This window comes from Peromyscus maniculatus, chromosome 21, assembly GCF_049852395.1.
Source record: "Peromyscus maniculatus bairdii isolate BWxNUB_F1_BW_parent chromosome 21, HU_Pman_BW_mat_3.1, whole genome shotgun sequence".
NCBI lineage: Eukaryota > Metazoa > Chordata > Mammalia > Rodentia > Cricetidae > Peromyscus > Peromyscus maniculatus.
Window position 1 is genome coordinate 46,851,515 of NC_134872.1, and position 20,667 is coordinate 46,872,181.

The following is a 20,667-nucleotide window of genomic DNA, read 5'->3' on the forward strand; positions in this document are numbered from 1 at the left end:
TCTCAGTATGGCCATATGGCTGAATTACTCAGGAAGCCGGGCATACATAGTCACACCTGGGTTCTACCCTCAGGGGCTGTGAGTCCACAGGCCTGCAGAAAGGCCAAGGACTCTGCATTTTAACAAGCAGCCTAGGTAATTCTGGTCTGAGATTCCAACTTAGACCAGCTACCTCAGGACACGGACACTTGGGGGCATGAGGCCATGAGTACAGTCACAGGGTCTGAACTCTTCCTTGCTTTTATTTTTCTCTTTGAGACATGGTTTCATTATGGAGTCCAGCCTATCTTCACACCTCAGCCCTCTCTCTTCACACTCCCAACTACTGGGATTATAGATGGGCGCTCACTCTGATGCTGTGAGAAGACACCCTAAGGGAAAAATCAGCTGACAGGGGAAGGGTTGACTTGGCTTACAATTCCAGGTGACAGTCCATCATTGCAGGGGAGTCAAGGCAGGGACTCAAAGCAGCTAGTCACATCACATCTGGAGTCCAGAGCAGAGAGAGGATAAACAACTGGATTCTCGTGGTCTGCCTGCTCCTGACCAGCTTGTTTCCTTATTCTGATACAATGCAGGACGCGTCTATGAAGTCTAGGAAATGGTACTAACCATATACAGGGTGAACACTCCCACCTCAATTAACCATCATCAAAACAATGTGGCACAGACATGCCTGTGGGGGCAATTCCCGAAAGGAGACTTGTAGATGTAACCAACCGTCTTATTAAATAAGAAACACAGAACCAATATAAAAGAGAAAGCCAAGAGGTCAGAGCTCAGAGCTAAAATCCCACCCTTCCTCCTGCGGTGTCCCAGCTTCCCGAAAGAGAACTATTTCCCTGTGTGTAAGTCTTTTCATAGTCATTCTGCCTTCTCATTGGTTGTAAACCCAAACACGTGACTGCCTCGTCACTGTCTGTATGTACAGCCCCCCAGGTCTTAAAGGCATATGTCTCCAATGCTGGCTGTATCCCTTAACACACAGAGATCTATGGGGTTAAAGGCGTGCGCCACCACCGCCACACTCTGTCTATGGCTCTAATAGCTCTGACCCCCGAGCAACTTTATTTATTAACATACAATCAAAATCACATTTCAGTACAATTAGAATACCACCACAAAGACTCTTCATAGGTCACTAACTTCTAGGCTACCACAAGTTGACAGCCTAAGAATTATAACAGATGTCACATAATTCTGTGTGTGTGTGTGTGTGTGTGTGTGTGTGTGTGTGTGTGTGAAGAGCTTTTCTCCCTGGTTCTTGGTTTTTTTGTTTTATTTGTTTGTTTGTTTTGAGACATGATCTCTCACTGATCGGGAGAGGGTCTCTAGCTGGTTAGTAAGCTCCAGAGAACTGCCTGTCTCTACTTCCTCAGGACTGAGATTATACGTATGGCCCACCCTAACCAGCTAGTCCACATGGTTTCTCTGGATAGCACTCGGGTCCTCAAGCTTCCACGGCAAGTGCTACACCAACTGGGCCTTGACTGGACCATGGCCTTCCACTTGGTTTTTTATGTAGAAAACAAACACATTGAGATGATTAGCTACTGGATCAGTCCTCCAAAGACTCATGTCAGAGCACCAAGATAAAGTGAGTTCCACTGAGGCATCTCCCAACAGAAGAGACTGTGGGGTTGGAAATACCCTGTGCTTCATCAATGCCACCCCAGGGCAGGATTATACAGAGAGCCCTGTTCACAGGAAACGTCCTTCTGTGGGGGAAGCATGCCTTAACTTGGGATCTCTTCAGGGGAGTAGGGGAAAGTCTCCCTGACAACAATGCGATTTCCTGACCTAAGATGAGTGGAATAGCCACTTCTCAGCCTTCTGCCTGAGATCAAGTGAGCTGGATGCTATGTGGTGAGACGTGTTTGCTCTTGGGAACCTTAGGATGAAGTTGGCCCTCACCATTGTTGATGTGGAATGGGCTAATGTACCATCGTTTCCTCACACACAGGGACCCTTTGTCTTTAGAGCCCCAAAAGATGACAAGACAATGCCTGTGTCTCAGAAACAGCATCAGGAACACAGGGCACCTGGGAGGAGCCCGAGAGGTGGAAGAAGGTGAGGGGGAGGTAGAGGCCCACTGGGGACAGTCCTCCCCAGTCTGGGATGGGCTCCTCCCCCCACCACACCCCTCAGTCCAGGAAGAGGCCATTCAGCTGGCAGCAGAGCCCTGCTCTCCATCTCTCAGCCTTTGGAGCGCTTCAGCAAGGGAACTCCCTAGACTTCATTCCTGCCAGGAGGTGGGGCCACTGCTCCTGCAGCCTCACGCTGGTCACACACAACTTGGCCTTCATGGGTTGCACTGAGGAGTCAATGATAAACGCACACAGCGTGATGATGCATGGTACTGGTCCAGTCTTATGGATGCCATCTCCTCCTCCAAGAGTCTCCCAGACAACAGCATCCAGGTGAGCTTGATTTCTCTCTCCCAGCTGCATAATTCTCAAGGTGGGATCTTGTCTTCTTGGTCCATGGTTGGGAGTGTTCAGAGGACCACAGATGAAGACAAATCTGAGTGCCTGATTCCCAGAGAGGAAGGCCCCAGAGGCCTGGAGAGCAGGCTGTTTTACCAGCAAGGGCCCTGCCTAGGCGGTTAGAATTGCACCAACCAAGGGAAGGATGTGGGGGCAGGAATAGTAGAGGTGACACTAAACCTCACGACTCCCACGAAGGTGACAGAGAAGCACTGGGCTCTGGCTTTATTTCAGGACAACTCATCTACTCAGGCAGAATGGCTGGAGGGTGCTGGACACTGTTTACCCTCTTCTGAGGGAGCAGAGCAGTTGCCCAAGATGATGGAGAGAATGAGGAGGGAGGGCATGGCCAGCAGGGGACATTCTGAGCCTTAGATGTCAGCCATGATTACAGGCTCAATTCATATCACAGTCCCTCCTTAGCCCCACCCTCAGCTCGTCCTGTGAGACAGACATGGCTGAAAGTCGGAGGTCACTGTCGTGTGGTTTCATGGTCTGTCACCCAAATGACCTCCGTGTGACAGCAAACAAAACAGTGAAGACCAGGGTCTTAATGAAGAGTCCACAGACCACGGGAACAACGATGCTGGATATGGAGACCCTGCTGAGAGAGGAGATGGAGGGTTGATTCAATGACTGCCCACACTGCAGAGTCTGGGAAATTCTTCCCATCCAATCTTTTCAACTCAGGTCCTCCCTGCAGCTTTCCCACAGCCTTTGGGGACAGTTTAGATGCAGTTTAGATGATCACTTCCTAAAATAAGCAGTCAGAAATATGTTTGGCGGAGAGTCTAGAGTTCAGGTCCAGGAAATGCCTAAAGGAGGAAGTGTTAACCCAGGCATCTTGGCCTTCTCTGTGGAATGGAGTGAGGCCCACATCTAGGGAACCTGGTCCCCGTTGTCAGCATTCTGACCTGCTTCTGGGGACAGTTGCCACACCTTTAACCCCATTTTCCCTGTCCAGAAACCAAGAAGACTCCAACCTGACTGAAAACCCCACTGCAGACTTGTCTTGATTCTCCAAGTTCCAGGTAGACAGAGAGAGAGAGAGAGAGAGAGAGAGAGAGAGAGAGAGAGAGAGAGAGAGAGAGAGAGAGAGAGAGAGAGAGAGAGAGAGAGAACACTGGGCAGATGGGGAAGCGGGTGAGGACACAGTGCTCTACATGATAGGACACAGGGACAGAAGGACTAGGTGACAAGGAATCCCACAGAGACCACATACAGTATTAATGGTATGTAGGTGTGGGGTCTCTGCACATGCCATGGCCATCAGTCTGCATGAGGCAGGAAGGATATTTGGTTCAAGAAAACTCAGTAGATGGTATTGGTTCAAACTTGTAATGTTTGACTCAGGGAGTTTATTTTAGGCATGTTTAAGCACAACTTAGGGGGAAGTTCCCTGATTATTATTAACTCACTCCTGTATGTACAACACAGCTTAAATAATGTGATAACATTGTAACTCTTCTCGAAGTACAAATGACCTCTTCCATATGATGGGTTCTAGTGGCTGAGAAACAATGCTTGAGATAGGGGTCTAGGAGGGAGAGTCTGGAATAAACATTAGAGTCCAGGGCAGTCAGATGTGGCCTGCCCTACAGATAGCACACGGGTCACCAGGCTATTAACTACACCCAGTACCAGGCTTCTGGGCAGAAAACAGGTCACACATCTCTTTCTTTGAAGAGACAATCTTGCATGTTTAACAATTTTGGTTTCCTTATGTGAATATAAGGCACACGGGCCTTTTACATATAAGAACTTAATGGCTCACGAAGCCCGACATCCTGGGTCATGGCCATAATCCCAGCATTGGGTAGGCTAAGGCAGGCATATCACATGCAGCCAGCCTGAGCCACAGAACAACAACTTGTCTAAATATAACTAGAACACAGTGGCTTGGTCAATGACCTACTTAGTAAAGGATGGACCTTACTAAAGGCCGGACAGGTTAGTGAATCACCCCACGGTCCAGTCATACTCCATAGCAGGCCGAAGTACTGTTGGCCTGAGTCCAGACTACAATTTTGCTCCAATCGTGGCTAATGATATGAATATAAATGGGGGCAGGGGTCATGGAAAGCCACTAGGAAATAGAATTGAGCACAATTAAGGAATAAATCAAAACAATAACCTTGAAGGCGGTATGTGTACTCATGCAGATGGTGAATGTGTGCCGACTCCACCCCAGCCTCCTGTCTTGTCCCTATGGGCGGGGCCGGGGGGGGGCGTCCCCAAGACCATGTGGTAAGTTCAGCAGCTGACTGTGCTGGAGAGGAACCAGGACAGGGAGGCCAGCTCCTGTCTCTTACCTTGTGTTTGCCACAGTGTCTATCCTGGTGTCAGCCTCAGCCCCCAGGGGAGCCGCTGCTAGAAAGGCCCTGCTTCTGGCCTCTGCCAACGCCATTGCTTCCCAGGTCCAGCCTGCCAGTGTTCACCCTTGGAAGCCAAGGTGTTTCCATACACTGGACTCCAGGGCACATCTCCTCACAGTAGCTCTTTCCTGTATCTTCGCTGGGCTCTGCACAGACCGCGGAGCCCCTGAGGTGGTTCGAACCCATGTCCCCATGCGTTGCTTAGGGCTTCCCTTACCCGATGACTGGATACGGAGCACACAGACTCCAAGCCTTCTGCCCCCTACAGAAGCAATTTCAGCCGCTAGCCAGACTCTCTTGCAGGACCCGGTTGATGCCACACCTGGGAGACTGGCCTTGTTTGTGACCCCTTATTGACTTCCCTTCCTGGTCTCACTTCCCTGATGGCTCTGCCAAGGATTACTTCTTAAAACATTTTCACAAGGTTTGCTTTCCCATGACCTGCCTCTGAGGAAGTAAGCTTGCCACAGGAAGATGGGGCTCCCCTGCCATGCCTGTCCCCCAACAGGGCAGAGTCTCTGCTCTTCTGTCACCTGGGCAAACAGTGCATTGAATTCAAATGTTTTTCTTTTCAACAGCTGGGATGGCTGATGCTGTCCTGCCTGGACTCTGACCAACAAAATAATCACAAATATCATAAAATAATAATAATTGAGGAATAATCCCATGCTATGGTCATATAGTATAAAGTCAGCAAGTGAAAGGGGTCCAGCAGACGTCACAATGTGAGTCACAACGTACCTCCTGTGCCTTGGAAAATAAAGACAACAGAGAAAAACTAACTTCTGGAAAGATGGCTCAGTGATTAAGAGCATATATTGTTCTTCCAGAGGGCCCAAGTTAAGTTCCCAGGACCCACCCTGGCAGCTCACAACTTCCTGTAACTGTAGCTCAGAGGGATCCAACACTTCTTCCAGCCTATGCGAGCACCTGAACTCACTTGTACAAATCACACATGCACACATATGTGCACGCACGCACGCACATGCACATACACACATAATTAAAAATAAACATTTTATAAAAGAAAGAAGGATGAATGCTGACTCTCTCTAGATTGCAAACTTTGATTACCCCATGAAGGGCTGAATGAGCAGCTACTCCATGGCAGGCTCTTGAATGGTACCAGTGAACAGAGAGAGGAAAGAACTGTGTCTGCTTCCAAGCCCGGAACAAGAGTCCACACTCACACAGCAATGAATGTCATGACCACTTCACGTCTATTTTACTAGGAATATTTTTTTCTCGGGTACTGAGGATGGAACCAGAACCTTGTGTGCCCAGAGCCCATGCTCTGAGCCATTTGCTGGGGCCTAGAAGGAATGTTTTCAAATACTAAGCCCATGCTGGCCAGGCTGCCGTAACATCGCCTCATTTCTGCACTGTGAAGCATCTGCAAAATCTTTTTATTTTGAGATTTTATTTGTATATAAGTGTTTGCCTGAATGTATGTTTGTGTACCATGTAGGTACAGTACCTACCTGTGGAGACCAGAAGAGAGTGTCAGATCCCCTGGGACTGGAAATACAGACCATGTGGGTGCTGGGAATGGAACCCAGGTTCTCTGGAAAAGCAGTCAGTGCTCTTAACCACTGAGCCATCCCTCCAGCTCCTACAATTCTGATATTTAGAAGACATTTTGTATATGTGGTAGTATGCAGAGTGAAGAAATGCTCAAATTCTCTCATGGAAATTTTTGGGGGATAAAAGATTTAAAAAATTATCTCGGTGGTGGTGGCTCATAACTTTAATCCCAGACTTGGGAGGCAGAGGCAGGTGGATCTCTGTGAGTTTGAAGCCAGCCAGAGTGAGATCCAAGACAGCCAGGGCTACACAGAGAAAACCTGTCTCAAAAAACAAAACAAAACAAAATTTTAAAAAGAAAATGGTATCAACAGCTAAGAATAGGTAAGTGATTGTGAGCTTTACAGCTTTTCTGATTGATAGAAAAGTATGCACGTGTTGAAATTATAGTTCAATATAGTAATGTTGGAGGATTTCTTTGAGATATAGTCTCTGTATGTAGCTCTGGCTGTCCTGGAGCTCACTATATAGACCTGTGCACTACCATACCTGGCTGAAAGATAATCTTAGCAGGGAAAATTATTTTATGTATATAATTAGAACTGGTGCCATACTGAGATATATATGAATAAAAACTCCTTGTGACTGTTGGTGGGGACATATTAGACTCCACATGACTGTGAGCAGGGACATATTAGACTCCATGTGACTATGGGTAGGGACATATTAGACTCCATGTGTCTATGGGCAGGGACATATTAGACTCTATGTGATTGTGAGCAGGGACATATTAGACTCCATGTAACTGTGAGCAGGGACATATTGGACTCCACGAGACCGTAGGCAGGGACATATTGGACTGGGGGAATAAGACTTTTTTCACTGTTGATTCGACATTTAAATGAAACACCAGCATTCAACAGTAACTGTAAGGAGGGGCAGGCTAAGGTGGTGGCTCTTAACTTTGCCTGCTGCTGCAGTTTGCATCTGAGTTGGTGACAAGAATGACCAATTAGAAGGTAGTGGAGAGTTGAAAAGGCTGGGGTTGTTTGGAGGCTTTAGTCTACTGGGCATCCATTAACCCGGCCATCTTCCATCTACCATCCATCCATCTATTCATCCACGCACATGAAGGTTTACTCAGACATGCATCCATTCACTCACCCACTCATCATCCACCGCATATCCATCCCAAAGAAAGGATGCAATCATAGCCCGCTCCCCTTCCTCTTCATTTTCCTCATTGTCATGACCATGGAGGGAAAGGCTTCTTCATACACTGCCACCATGATCTACTGCTACACCACAGGTCCAAAAGCCATGTCCTGAAACTTCTAGAACTTGGAGTCAAAATAAACCCATCCCCTTGTGAGCCTCTTGTCTCGGGCACTTGTTACAATGGTGCAGAGGAGGTAAACGTAAGCCCGTGTTAGAAATCTCCTGAAAAATCTTATTTAAAATGTCGAGACTGGGGGCTGGGGCTGGTTTGATCTCTAGCGCTGCACAAAGGGAAATGCTGGGTCTGTCACCATCTCCGAGTGCCATTCCGTCTCCACCAAGTGCCATTCCATCAGTCTGTAGTAGAGGACTCGCACCAATAGAAAATCAAACAAAGCATGTGAGTCAGTCAAACAGAACTAAAGAGCAATACTAGAGAGAGTCACGGACCTGGGGAGGTGGTAGACAGCGACCTCTGGTCTTCTCGCATCCCTACAGTAACCCTGGGAACTAAAGCCACAGGGGTCGCTGGCTCACCCAATCTTACATAACAGCTAGTCTATCGGACATGGGACTCCATCGGCTTCTGGGTTGGCAGGACTAACAGCATTCATCAAAAAAACCATTTCCCTCCTCTTATTGCTCTGATGTTCAAGGAGACACAGAAAGCGAGCTGGGAAGGATGGGAGCCTCCTCCTCAGTCAGTTACCACCTCCTCCCTCCTTGGGAATCTCCCCACAGATTGAGGTGACTGGAGTCTGGTCCTGCTCCAGCCCACCCCATCTTCACCCCTATATCCTCTCAGCACATGGACTAGGAAATAAAGGCTGTCCAAACCAGGAGCCCAGAAAACATACCTGGTAACAGTTGTCACGTTTGGGAAGGTGACTCCAGGGTCAGGAGAAGAGACACCAGCTGTGGACTTGGGGAAGGCTTGGGTCACAGTCCTGTCCCTCGGCAGGTGTTTTGTGGTAATAAGGATGGGAGCTTTAGTTAGGCTTGTAGTAGGAGTGATGCTTAGGGTGGGCAGACCTGAGGAATCTGCAAAAGACAGAGGTTAGATAGATAAATGGATGGACCATATAATGGACATGTGCATGGATGGATGAATGGATGGGCAGATGGAAAAACAGATGGAAAGATGGATGGATGGATGGATGGATGGATGGATGGATGGATGGATGGATGAGTAGTTAAAGAGAAACAGAGCTGAGGAGAATGAACATGACCATTCAAAAAACAAGGTTTTCTTCTACTAAAATAAAAAGAAATAGTGTAAAGTGAGCCTGAATCAGAGAGAGAAATGAACAGAGAAAGGAGGGAGGCTGGCACGAGTCGTGAAGAAGACTTCTCGGCTTCTGAGTTACGGAAATGTTCTCGTCTGCTGTTGTTCACCTCTTCATCTGCCCCGTTCTCCCCCTCACACCGTTCTCTCTGCCTCCGTAAGTCATGTCCTCTAAAACTTGTCTTCACTGGTGTATTACATCTGAGCTTCCTCTTGGACTTGGCATGGACTTCCCTAGTTCTAGGAAGGGAGGCCTGTTTCTCTTTCCTCTGCCATCCTTGATCATCCACTGTCACTCACTAGGGATGTAGAGCCCAGCACGGCACCAGCTCTTCCTCGGTGAGTTCAGAGATTCATAGGGGGGATTTGTAAGTACACTGGTCACCACTGAAGTGAGCCTAGACACTTGTTCCTCCTAGGCAAGTGTCACTTCAGGTCTCCTGAGACACAGGGTCTGATTTGAAATAAAGACTTCAGGTGGGTCATGCCCACAGCAAGTCTGAGATACACAGTTTAGAAGGCCATGGTGGCTACCAATGGCATCTTGGGAGAAGGAGAGTAGATTACAAGAGGCTTCCTAAGAAGAGAACATAGCATCCATGGATTACAGTACCTACAGGCAAGCTGCAACCCAGCAAGGATATGGTGTTCACAGCCCAGTCAATTCAAGGACAGGCACACACCACCCAATTGTATGGGCCACAAACCCATGGAACCTGTAGACATCCTGCGGGTGTCAGCTCAGGCCCAGGCCTCAGAACCCCCCAGCCCTATGGGTAGACTGCACATACAGCTTCTTATGGAGAGCCTCCAACTGCCCTCCAGGCATAGAGATGGCCTGTCCAGGGGTATAACACTGGTGCTTACGATACCACCATCGCCACAGTCACCACTGCTAAGGCCACCTATGCAGCTTAGTGGGCATGCGGCACTCAGCCTGCTCACCCAGCCCATGAGCAGCAGACGGCAGCCACCATGCCTATCCACCACAAGAGAGCAAAACGTCAGCTTCCCTATAGTACAGGGGGTTAGGACAAGCCCTGCCTAGGATATGGACAGCGTGACTACAGTTATCCCCGGGTACCAGGGAGCCAGCCTGTGTCAACACTCACCACACCTCTATCCTGTTCTGCTGGGAGTCAGGCTGATCCAAGACTTTCTCAGAGGCCTTGATGAAAAGACAAAGGGACACCAGTTCTGTGTCCTTACCCAGGAACAAACGTGGCAAGGGCTGATCTGAAGCTAGGACCTGGGCCTCGAAGGAGTTAAGGTTTTGGTTCCTGGGAACTAGACTTTTCCCTACTAGAGAGACTGGAGTTATCAGTCCCATGGCTGCTGGACACTTGGTCTATTTCACACTTGAGATTTCCCATGTTCCCATCATTCAATATTGCTTGATTAGATCCCTGATAATTCGGCCCCATTGTATGACAGCTTTCTGCTGCCTCTGTCCCATTTCCCCTGCAAAGTGCGAGTAAGATGCTGAACTGTTTGCTTGCTTGTTTGTTTCTCTTTCTTTCTTTCTTTCTTTCTTTCTTTCTTTCTTTCTTTCTTTCTTTCTTTCTTTCTTTCTTTCTTTCTTTCTTTCTCTCTCTCTCTCTCTCTCTCTCTCTCTCTCTCTCTCTCTCTCTCTCTCTCTCTCTCTTCTTTGAGACAGGATCTCACTATGTAGCTCTGGCTGTCCTGGAGCTCACTACACAGATCAGGCTGGCCTTGAACTCACAGAGACCCATCTGCCTCTGTCTCTCAAGTGCTGAGATTAAAGGTGTGTGCTACCATGTCTGACCGATGCTTTACTTCTTAATAAATTTGTTTAGTATAAGACACAGCTTTTGCAAGACCTCCTGACCCCAACTTTACAGTCCTTTTTTTTTTTTTTTTTTTTTAATTCTGAAGCCCTGGTTCTCGCTCTCGGGTCATCCTCCCACCAGCAATTCATCTTCACAGCTGACTAGTTACGATCTAAGCAGTTTCTCTCAGCAGAATTATGGGACAGCAGCTATGGAAGGCAGAATAGTCATGGTCACCAAAGCAGTTATGTGTAGCAGTCTCTCTGTTACCCTGCTCAGACTGGCTCCTACAGCCAACTTAACATAACCTACAAAGCAGCATTCTGAGGAGCCCACTCTACACCCTAGAAGTACGAGTATTTATGGGCAGGGGTCCTGAGGATTTCCTGGACCAGGAGAGAGCTGGAACATGGGTAGCCAGGAAAGAGTGGAGATTTAATCCTGGAGGCATGAGCAGAGGTGGGTAAGAAGGTGAATAGGATGGAATGGGCATTGGAGAGCTAAGTGGCTTCAATAAGCCTGGTGGACCTGTGGGTAAAGGGGCAGATCTTGGTGTATTATAGACCTCCCTATAAATCTCGAAGACTTGGCCAACAGTGCAATTTATGTCAAAGGATTAAATGACAGTGTGACTCTGGATCTAGCAGATTTCCTTAAGCATTGTGAGGTTGTTAGAATGAGCAGGAGAGCTTGGCAACCCATGATCCTCATCTACCTGGATAAGGAAACAGGAAAACCTGAAAATGATACCATAGTGTCCTAGCAGGATCTGCCAACTGCCAGGTCACTATGGAGTGACTTGATGGGAGATTTACAAGCAAGCAAACTTAAAGTCTCTCTTGCCTGAAAGAAGCCTCCAATGAACAACATGTAGATTCGTGTGCCACCCTAAGAGGGCAGAAGGATGCCACCACCAATCTGCAGAGGCCCTGATGACTCAGGGGATCCTGGAGGATCCATAGGTTACATAGAAGGTCATGGAGGAAATAGGGGAAACTTGCCCCCAAAAGGGCTCCGAGTTCCAGGGAGATCTCCCTCTGGAGGAGGGAATGTCCAGCACCAAGCTGGAGAATGGCCAAGTCCAACCTGAAGTGTAGAAACCAGAATTTTGCCTGGAGAACAGATCGTAACCAGAGTGAGCCTGAGCACTTCCTCCCCAACCCTGCCCACCTCCGAATGATGGCCGTGGCAGCGACTGCAGTGCGGCATAAAAGGAGGAAGATGTGGTTCTAAAAAACTCTGGTGGTCTTCAAGGAGCATCCAGAGGATGCTTCAGATGTGACCATGGCCAGTACAGAGGTGATTTGTGTGGAGGAAAATAAGGTGGCACAAAAGGGTTTCCTGGACCTTTGATGAAACAAAATTATTGTTTAAGGCAGAAAATGTCCTAAATGTATAGTTCCATATTTATAATGTTGGCCATGACATTGTTCTGAAGAAACGTTAAAACAAGCTAAAGGGTTAATTAAAAAAGAACAGCTTCCTAAGGACAAGACTTCTAAGTAGAGATCTCAGAAATGAAACTAAATCATATCCCAAATCTAGTGCTCATCTTCTCCCAAGGGGAATCCATACACAGGAGCCTCCAATTACTATTGGAGGACCAAGTGCCTGCCAACAGCCTTGGATGGCAGACAAGGAAATTCTGGCAGGAAGCCAGGCTGCTAGGATCCTGGGTCACTACCCCATCTCTGCCTGACCTATCTCTCTCTCCTCCCTCCCCAGACACTTCCTGGTCACTCACCCTTGGTCACCACCAGGCGGACAGGATGAAAGAGTGGAATAGGTTCCTTAGAAGGGTAGTAAATGACACAGCGATACAATCCAGAGTCTGTCACTCGAAGGTCAGTCATTTGGACATGCAACATGGCCTCAGCAGGGTCGTCCTTCAGTGTGTACTTCCCCTCGCGGACTTCACTGGGATTTCCAGACGACCCCTCTGTGATCACCAGTGTCAAGGGCTCCTTCCCATCCGGCAGCCTCTGCCAAGCCTTCTGGCTCCTGGCATATTTCATGATGTTGAAGGGGCAGCTCACTGTCAAGGTCTGTCCCTCAAGTAGCTCATACCTTTCTTCGGCTGGCTCAACGGCAGCTCCGACTTCTAAAAACAGGAAAAGGGAAACAGGCTGTGTTGAGAACGGTCTCCGTCAAAACTCTCCACTGGGCAGGAGCAGTTTGGTGTTTTATTGTAAGAACCAATGATATGTGGTCCATGGAAATCAAACTTAGTAAATGATCCTTTTGTGAGTACATGTTAGTGCATGTATGTATGTGTGTATGCCATGGCACCCAGGGGCCAACCTCAGGTATCATACGTGCCTCAGAATACTGTCCATTTAGTTATTTCTTTTTTTTTCAAGGTCTCTCACTTTTTACACCGAACTGGAATATTCATCTGGGCTGTCTGGTTGTTGAGTGCCAGGGATCTAGCTGGCACTGCCTCCCTAGTGCTGGGGTCACTAGTTCAAGTCCCCACATCTGACTGTTTCACCTGGCTTCTGGGGATCAAACTCGGGTCCTCATGTGTGTGGCAAGCACTACGCCAATTGTATCGTTTATTTCTCTAGCCCTAAGTGATTCTTTAAAAAGAGATGAATTGTCTGCCTGGAGACATGAGTGGCTAGAGCATGATGGGAGAGGAAGGCTGTAGAAAGGTACTGCCCGGGGTAAAGAGTGGATAGAAAGACATGATCCAAGCACAGGATGATGTTCAGGAAGTTTGAGGGGCTCCATCTAAGTCAGGACAAAGAGATCAGTTCAGAAGACACTAGGAAGCATCAAGGAAAAGTAATAAAAATAAAGCATCATGGGCATGATGGGTAGGCAGGCGCTCTGCCTATCCGGCAACACTCTCTCCCTTCTGTGAGTAACAAGCACCTCTCTCTAGGATTATGCTGATGGGGTTGCCCTATTTGCAAGGACATACCCATGAGGAGGCTTAACGGTCGAAACAACCCTAAGACCCTGGCTGCACAGATTGGCTTAGGAACGGGCATGAGAGCGTGAGCACCATCCTGTGCTTGGATAATGACTTTATATCCACTCAGGCCTGGATAGTATTCTCCAACAAAGGCCTGAACAGAATGCCGGGTCAGTGAGTTAGACTTTCACTTCCCAAAACTACTACTGCTGTTCTTACCACAACTGACACACACACACACACACACACACACACACACACACACACATACACACACACACACATACACACACACACAGACACGAACAACGAACACACCACTACCCATATGAACCACACACATACACACTCACACGCAACACACACACAGACACACACACACATGACCACCACCCACATGAAACACACACACACACACTCGCTCGCGCGTGCGCACACACATACACACACACACACACACACTCGCACACATGCACCAGCCACACAGGTGAAGACTTACCACTTTAGTAGAGCCCTTGCCTGCCCACACACGATATGTCAGGCTCCAGAAGGTCTGCTCTGCCCTCAGGAAAAAGTTCAAGATAATCCTCAGCTACACAGTAAATTTGGGGCCACACACCCAGAGACCAGCCAGCAGAGGCTCTGGGCTGTGTTGAACTCATTTTGATTACTCTCTCACAGGATGACTGATCCACCCTTTGTGACCATCCTTGGGCTCCACCCTCATGTGTTGTCGTGGAGGCGCTGACTCATTGACATGTTACAAATGAAGACCCAGGGGCGGGGCTGGTCCAGCCCTGCTCAGCACCGGGGAGGAGCTGGGCTCTCCAGCTCCAGCATTCGATGAAAAGCTGACATTATAACCTCCATGAGGACAGACACAGGCTTCTCTTCATACCTTTGGCCTCTGAAGTAACAGATTTGCTGGCCCAAGGGAACCCTGGGAAATACCTGTTAAACAAATTACATCTCTGCTCTCTGACACACTGTCCACATCAAAAGCAACATGGGGGAATAGAGGGAAAAAAATCTCAACATGAGACAATGTCATTCAGATGGCTGGACACAGTGGCTCACACTTTTATCTCAGCATTAGGGAGGCAGGGGCAGGAGAATTGCTAGGTGAGTTCAAGGCCAGCCTGCTCTACATAGACAGTTCCAGGACTGCCAGGGATACAGTGAGAGACTGCCTCAAAAGATACACATATGTTATTCAGATCATGCCACGTTTGGATTGGCTGGATCTGCTGACCTGGTAGCGCCCATCTCTAATCTAAACACACAAGAAGCTGAGGCAGGAGGGGTTCAAAGCCAACTTGGTTATCGGTGAGACTCGGTGATGCTGCCCTTGTTTCCACTGAAGGACCTATATGTCTCTGACATAAAAATGCACATGGAGGCTGGGGCTGCAGCTCAGTGGTAAAGCAGCAGCCTGGCACGTGGGGGGTCCTGGGTTCCATCCCCAGGACTGAAAAAAAAAAAAAAACCCAGCAGTTAAGATCATTTGCTGCTCTTGCAGAGGACCAGGCTTTGATCCCTAGCACCTAAAGAGCAGCTCGCAAACAGTAACTCCAGTTCCAGGGAAATCTGATGTCCTCTTCTGGCCTCTTCAGGTACCAGAGATGTATGGTACACATACATGCATGCATGCATGCATGCACACACATAAAATAATTTTTTTTTAAAAAAGCAAAGACCGCATGCCTCTCTAACTCACCCCTCCTTACGTTTCTTTTCGTCAGCCTTGGGGGTCTGATTCTCTGAGCTCAGGTGAAGCCTGGCCGGTGTGAGCAGTGGTTGGCCCCATGTTTGGGTGGCTGTATGCTTTAGGCCAGTGCTTTTCAACCTTCCTAATGTGGTGATCCCCAACCATGAAATTATTTTCATGGCTACTTCATAACTGTAATCTTACTACTGTTAGGAATTGCAGTGTAAACATCTGTGTTTTATAGTCTTAAGCGACCCCTGTGAAAGGGGCTGTTGACCCCTCAAAGGGGGCCCGACTCCCAGGTTGAGAACCACCGCTTTAGCGCTTCAGAAGGGAAGAGCTTCACGGGGTAGGGGGGCAGCTCTCTGGTAAAGCATCTGCTGCGCACAGGCGTGAGGACCTGAGTTTGGACTCTAGCACCGTGTCAAGTGTCAAAAGCCTAGTGCGGGAGGACGCACTTCTGTCCCAGCACCACGCAGGCAGACAAATGGGTCCCTGGGCCACACTGGCCCGCTGGCTTAACAAAGAAGCCACCTCCAGGTTCAATGAGAGAGTCAAAGGCAAGGCAGATCCAGGTGTGGCAGTACAGGGCACACTTTTAACGTCAGTAATGAGGAGGCGGAAGCAGGGGTAGAGAGAGGGCCAGCCTGGTCTACATAGCAGGTTCCAGGCCAGCCAGGTTACATAGTGAAACCATGTCTCAGGAAAAAAAATGTGAAAAGCAATAGAAGACACCCAAGGTCAACCTGTAACACACACACACACACACACACACACACACACACACACACACACACACACGGCTGCTAAAGGCCAGAACCCTCACCTGCCTTACCTGAGACAAGGAATACCCACAGCAGCCCCCAGAGTTCAACCTTCCTCATCCTCCAAGTTCAGCTCCAGCTGCCTCTGTGGGCTGCTGGGGACAGCTATAAGACACCCCTGCACCCAGACTCTCTAGGAAGTTTCACAACAGGACATGAGGCTTTTCCTGGGAGGTACAGTACTGTCACTGACCACCCTGCCTGCTGACGTCTGCAGGGGAGCTCGGGGACCAAACCTCAGTTAAACCTCCCCAAACCTGTTTCCTCTTCTCCGAAAATTACTCTCTTCTTTTCCATGCTGTTTTTTTTTTTTTTTTTGGTTGTTTGGCTGGTTTCATTGTTTCAGGTTTTTCTTTTATTTTTTGAGACATGGTGTTGCTATGTGACTGTGGCTATTCTGGAACTCACTATAGACCAGGCTGTCCTAGAACTCACAGAGATCGGCCTGCCTCTGTCTGCCTAGTGCTGGGATTAAAAGACCACCATACCCCATAACAATTACCTTTCCAACCACACAGAAGTGTTGGTTTTTATTCAGAGAAGGTTTCCAGGGTAGCCCAGGTGACCCTCTAACTTGTCGTCCTCCACGCTGAGGTGACAGGCACATGCCAATATGCTCATTCTCAACCTCAGGGAATTTTAGTGAGATAACTATAGTCAACATTCGTGTTACACAACATCCATCTCAAACACAAGATCAACTTTCTTATTCCAGAAACAGGAATTCATCACCTCTGACATGGTTTCCGGCACTTCATGACACGCTACTTCCTGAATACGCCGAATCCAACTTCCTCTTGTGGAGGCAACGAGACACCACCTGCTGGGCTCTCCCCACACCCTGTGTGGACACCTTGGAGTTAATCAACGGTACGCCAGGGCAACTGTGATTGTCTTCCAGGGATGGAGTGGGAACCCCACAGAGAAGCGTGACTGGGGCACTGCCCTTCAGATGGGCAGCCTGTACAGTCAGCTCTGTAAGTGCCAATCACAGCCACCAACTCCCGGGTGGCCCCTGCGTGGCAGCCACACACCAGCACTTGCTAGGGTGGGCACCCCTCTGTTACTAAGTCCTTTGCTCTGTCATCCCCGGTCTAAACCTTGGCTTGATGGAGGCAATGCCTGCGTGCCTTCTCCCCCATGGCGGGCCTTGTCCCCTGGGACTGAGAACCACACCGAGCACTTCCTCCCGAGGTTGCTGTTGTCGGTATTTTGTCACAGTAGTGAGAAAAGTGACTAATGCAATGGGCAAACACAAGGTCCTGGCCCTTGGTCCCCACCCTGCCAAAAGACACCAGAGGATGTGCAAGTGACTCCTAGATGAATACAAGGCTTCCATGGAAGCTACAGAGTTAAGTGTGGTGGCTGTGATTGTGCCGGCCTGTGAAGCTCTGCACTGGGGTCTGGAGCTTGGGAACCATGATGTGATGATGATGATGATGGTGATGATGGTGGTGATGGTGATGATGGTGGTGGTGGTGATGGTGAGTGATGATGGTGATGATGGTGATGGTGGTGATGGTGGTGGTGATGATGGTGATGATGGTGATGGTGGTGATGGTGATGATGATGGTGATAGTGGTGGTAGTGATGGTGATGGTGGTGGTGATGGTGATGATGGTGATGATGGTGATGGTGATGACTGTGGTGCTGGTGATGACAGCAGAAGCTCCATGGCCCAGCACTTGCCTCGCTTGTACAAAGTCCTGGATCCCATCCCCAGTCCTGAAATAAACAAACTGATCATAGCATGGATGCAGACCCTGACTCCTCAAAAGGAGCTGAGGACAGGCTGCAAAGGGAAGTGGCTGCCTGTGGGGGCGGGGGAGGCAATACACAGAAAAGCCAGAGCCAGACTTTCCAGGTAACAATCATTTAAGAGCAAAGGTGTCAGGAGACTCCTGGACACCATTAGGTGGCCAGTGGGTGAGAAATGTAAGCCATTCTTCACTTAAGGGGGGAGCTGTGGAGCTGAAGAGATGGCCAGTGGTTAAAGCGCCAGCTGCTCTTCCAGGGGACTGAGTCCAGTTCCCAGAGCCCGAGTCTAGTGGTTCACAACCACCTCTAACTCCAGCTCTATGGGATGCAAAATCTCCAGCCTATGCAAGCCACTGCAGGCTGGTGGGGGTGGGCAGGGGGTGTCAGAGGACACTCTGAGGAAGTCAGTTCTCTCCTTCCACCACGTGGATCTCAGGGATTGAACTCAGGTCGTCAGACTTGGTGGCAAGGCCCTTTACCTGATGAGCCATTTCCCTGGCCCCATATGCTTTCTAGACTTTTGATCCAGTTGGAAAGAAATTAAAGCTGGGCCTGGTGACACACATCTTGAATCCCAGCACGTGAGAGACAGAGATAGCCAGGAGGCTGTAAGTGTGAGGCCAGCCTCAAACAAGCTCCGGGAAAGCCAGGGCTACAAATGAGACCTCAGCACAGTGGTAGCCCGGGCTTGTTATCGCAGCGCTCAGGACGGGGATGAAGGGATTTCCAGGCCTGCCTCAAAATGAGCAAGCTGCCGGCTCCTGCTGCTCAGCTCTCAGCACCACAGCTCCACTGGGGTAGTGGGTGGGCCACAGGCCAAAACTGCTCTGCTGCCACCCAGAGAGCTGCCTGAGTCCAAGCAGAGGCTGGTTGCCATGTCCCATATGCCAGCCTCACTGAGGCCTCCATCCTCTGTCCTTATGAAGGAAGAGATTTCCTTTTTACCACTGGTTTACAACATCGTTAAATTCATTCAGAAAAACAACCCTGGTGCCCACCAGGACCTGCTGAATGCCGGCAAAATGAAATTCCAGACGGCGAGGGAGCACGTAGGCACCGTGTGTGGCATCCACGTGAGCCCTGAGCAGCAGCGGCTGCTGCTCGACCTCCAAGGGCAATCCAGGCCCCAGAGGGGCTTCTGCAGAAATACAAGTGCCTCTGCTTGGCTGAGATCCCCAAAAAGTAGGGCCACCTCGCAGGGGGCCCCACGCCTTGGCGGGCTGCTCCTTGGGAGGCTCAGCTCTCGACTGTGAGACACCGTGGGGTCTCAGGGACTGGGCTCATCCTTGCCTTCCCCAAGCGTATGTCTATCTGCTACAGAATGACTTGCTTGGTGGGAGGGGCACCCTGGCAGAGGGGGCAGCTGGTCCCTTAACTGCCCTCTGCTCTCCCCACCCGATACTGTTGGCATGTATCAGAGGCACACTATTCCAGTTAGCCGCAGGTTCGTGAAACGTTCACATAGAATTCACTACATGTTTAGGCCTGCACTCAGCCGGCATGGATTTGACGCAGTGAAAGAAGGGTGTGAGGCTGAAAAACAAAATAATTGTCTTAGATTGTGTGGGCCTAGGAATTCATTTCCTTCTGCACTGATTTCCACACCTGTAAAATATGGGGGAGGGCGCCTGCCCTCCTGGGGTAATAGTTTTCAACTCCCCACACTGGGAATTACCCCTAAGTGGTAGGAGACTTTGCAACTAACAGGACCCCTCTGTCAGGCTTGCCAGCCAAGGGTAAGTGTGCCCCTAAAGGAGGGCCTTCGTGGGTTCCCATGTGGGACGTGGCTGCTAGAATCCCCGCAGAATCACTCAGGCCATATCCATCGCGCTGCATTTCTTTCAATCTCAGACGTGGTTCTGCATCCAGGCCCCAGGCTAACAGACCCCTAACTACCAGGTCCCACCCATGATACTTAGGGTGCTGGAGTCTGTCAGTCAATGGACCCCCTTTCCTCACTGTCCCCCATCTGTGGTTACACATTGATTCCTCAAAATGCAGGAGCTTCTCCTTCCCCCGAGGGCCCAGAAAAGCCTAACTGTAAGTATGGGCTACTAACAGTTCAGTCCCCATGGGCTCTGGGACTGTTGGCTTTGCTCTGAAAACACTAACAAGGGACTCTGTAACAGGCTTTTCTCTTAGGAGAAGCCACCGACCAGCTCCCAAATCACGACACAGGGACTTATTATTATTTATGAATGCTCGGCCTTTATCTTATAGCTCTTATAACTTAATTTAACCTGCTTCTCTTCATCTACGTTTTGCCTTGGGGCTTTTTACCTTTCTTTCTTTCTTTCTTTCTTTCTTTCTTTCTTTCTTTCTTTCTTTCTTTCTTTCTTTCTTTCTTTCTTTCTTTCTTTCTTTCTGTCCTACTTCATGGCTGGCTGGATGGCTGACTGGCCCCAGATGTCTCCCCCTCTTTCTCTCTCATTCTCTCTCTTATTTTTGAGCCTAGATTCCTCCTTCTACTTATTCTTTCTGCCCACCAGCCCCGCCTATCCCTCTACTGCCTGGCTATTGGCTGTTCTGCTTTTTTAGATTAACCGGGTGCCTTAGGCAGGCAAAGCAGGGTAACTTTACTTCGTTAAACAAATGCAGGATACACAAACGTAACAGGTCTTTACATCATTCCACCACAGGACCCCACTCTTGTTTTCACTGGTCCTTGCAGAGCTGACAGCATCCTCTGAGATCCACAAGATGTGTCTGGGCAAAAGGCATACCCTCCAAGGGAGGGGTGTGGAGTGTAGCCCTTCTATTTCTGGTAAGCCTCTTCCTG

General features: G+C 49.1%; 1 protein-coding gene and 2 pseudogenes across 3 annotated transcripts; 2 read left to right on the forward strand and 1 right to left on the reverse strand.

The window, feature by feature from the left end:
- Positions 1-752: 752 nt before the first annotated feature.
- LOC102922981 (triggering receptor expressed on myeloid cells 1) lies at positions 753-16,253 on the reverse strand. Of its 3 annotated transcripts, none has more exons than XM_042266187.2 (4): positions 16,142-16,253; positions 12,423-12,779; positions 8,461-8,644; positions 753-3,090 (listed from the first exon to the last, which is right to left on the reverse strand). In XM_042266187.2, the coding sequence occupies exons 1-4, from the start codon at positions 16,188-16,190 to the stop codon at positions 2,985-2,987; spliced, it is 696 nt and encodes a 231-aa protein (XP_042122121.2). In that variant the 5' UTR covers positions 16,191-16,253; the 3' UTR covers positions 753-2,984. The 3 variants fall into 3 exon arrangements, with proteins under 3 accessions (XP_042122121.2, XP_042122123.2, XP_006997066.3); XM_042266189.2 differs by lacking the exon at positions 16,142-16,253 and adding an exon at positions 14,098-14,300; XM_006997004.4 differs by having other exon boundaries at positions 2,841-3,087.
- Positions 8,907-10,061, forward strand: LOC121824847 (RNA-binding protein EWS-like; annotated as a pseudogene).
- LOC143269996 (RNA-binding protein EWS pseudogene) lies at positions 11,128-11,768 on the forward strand (annotated as a pseudogene).
- Positions 16,254-20,667: the final 4,414 nt, after the last annotated feature.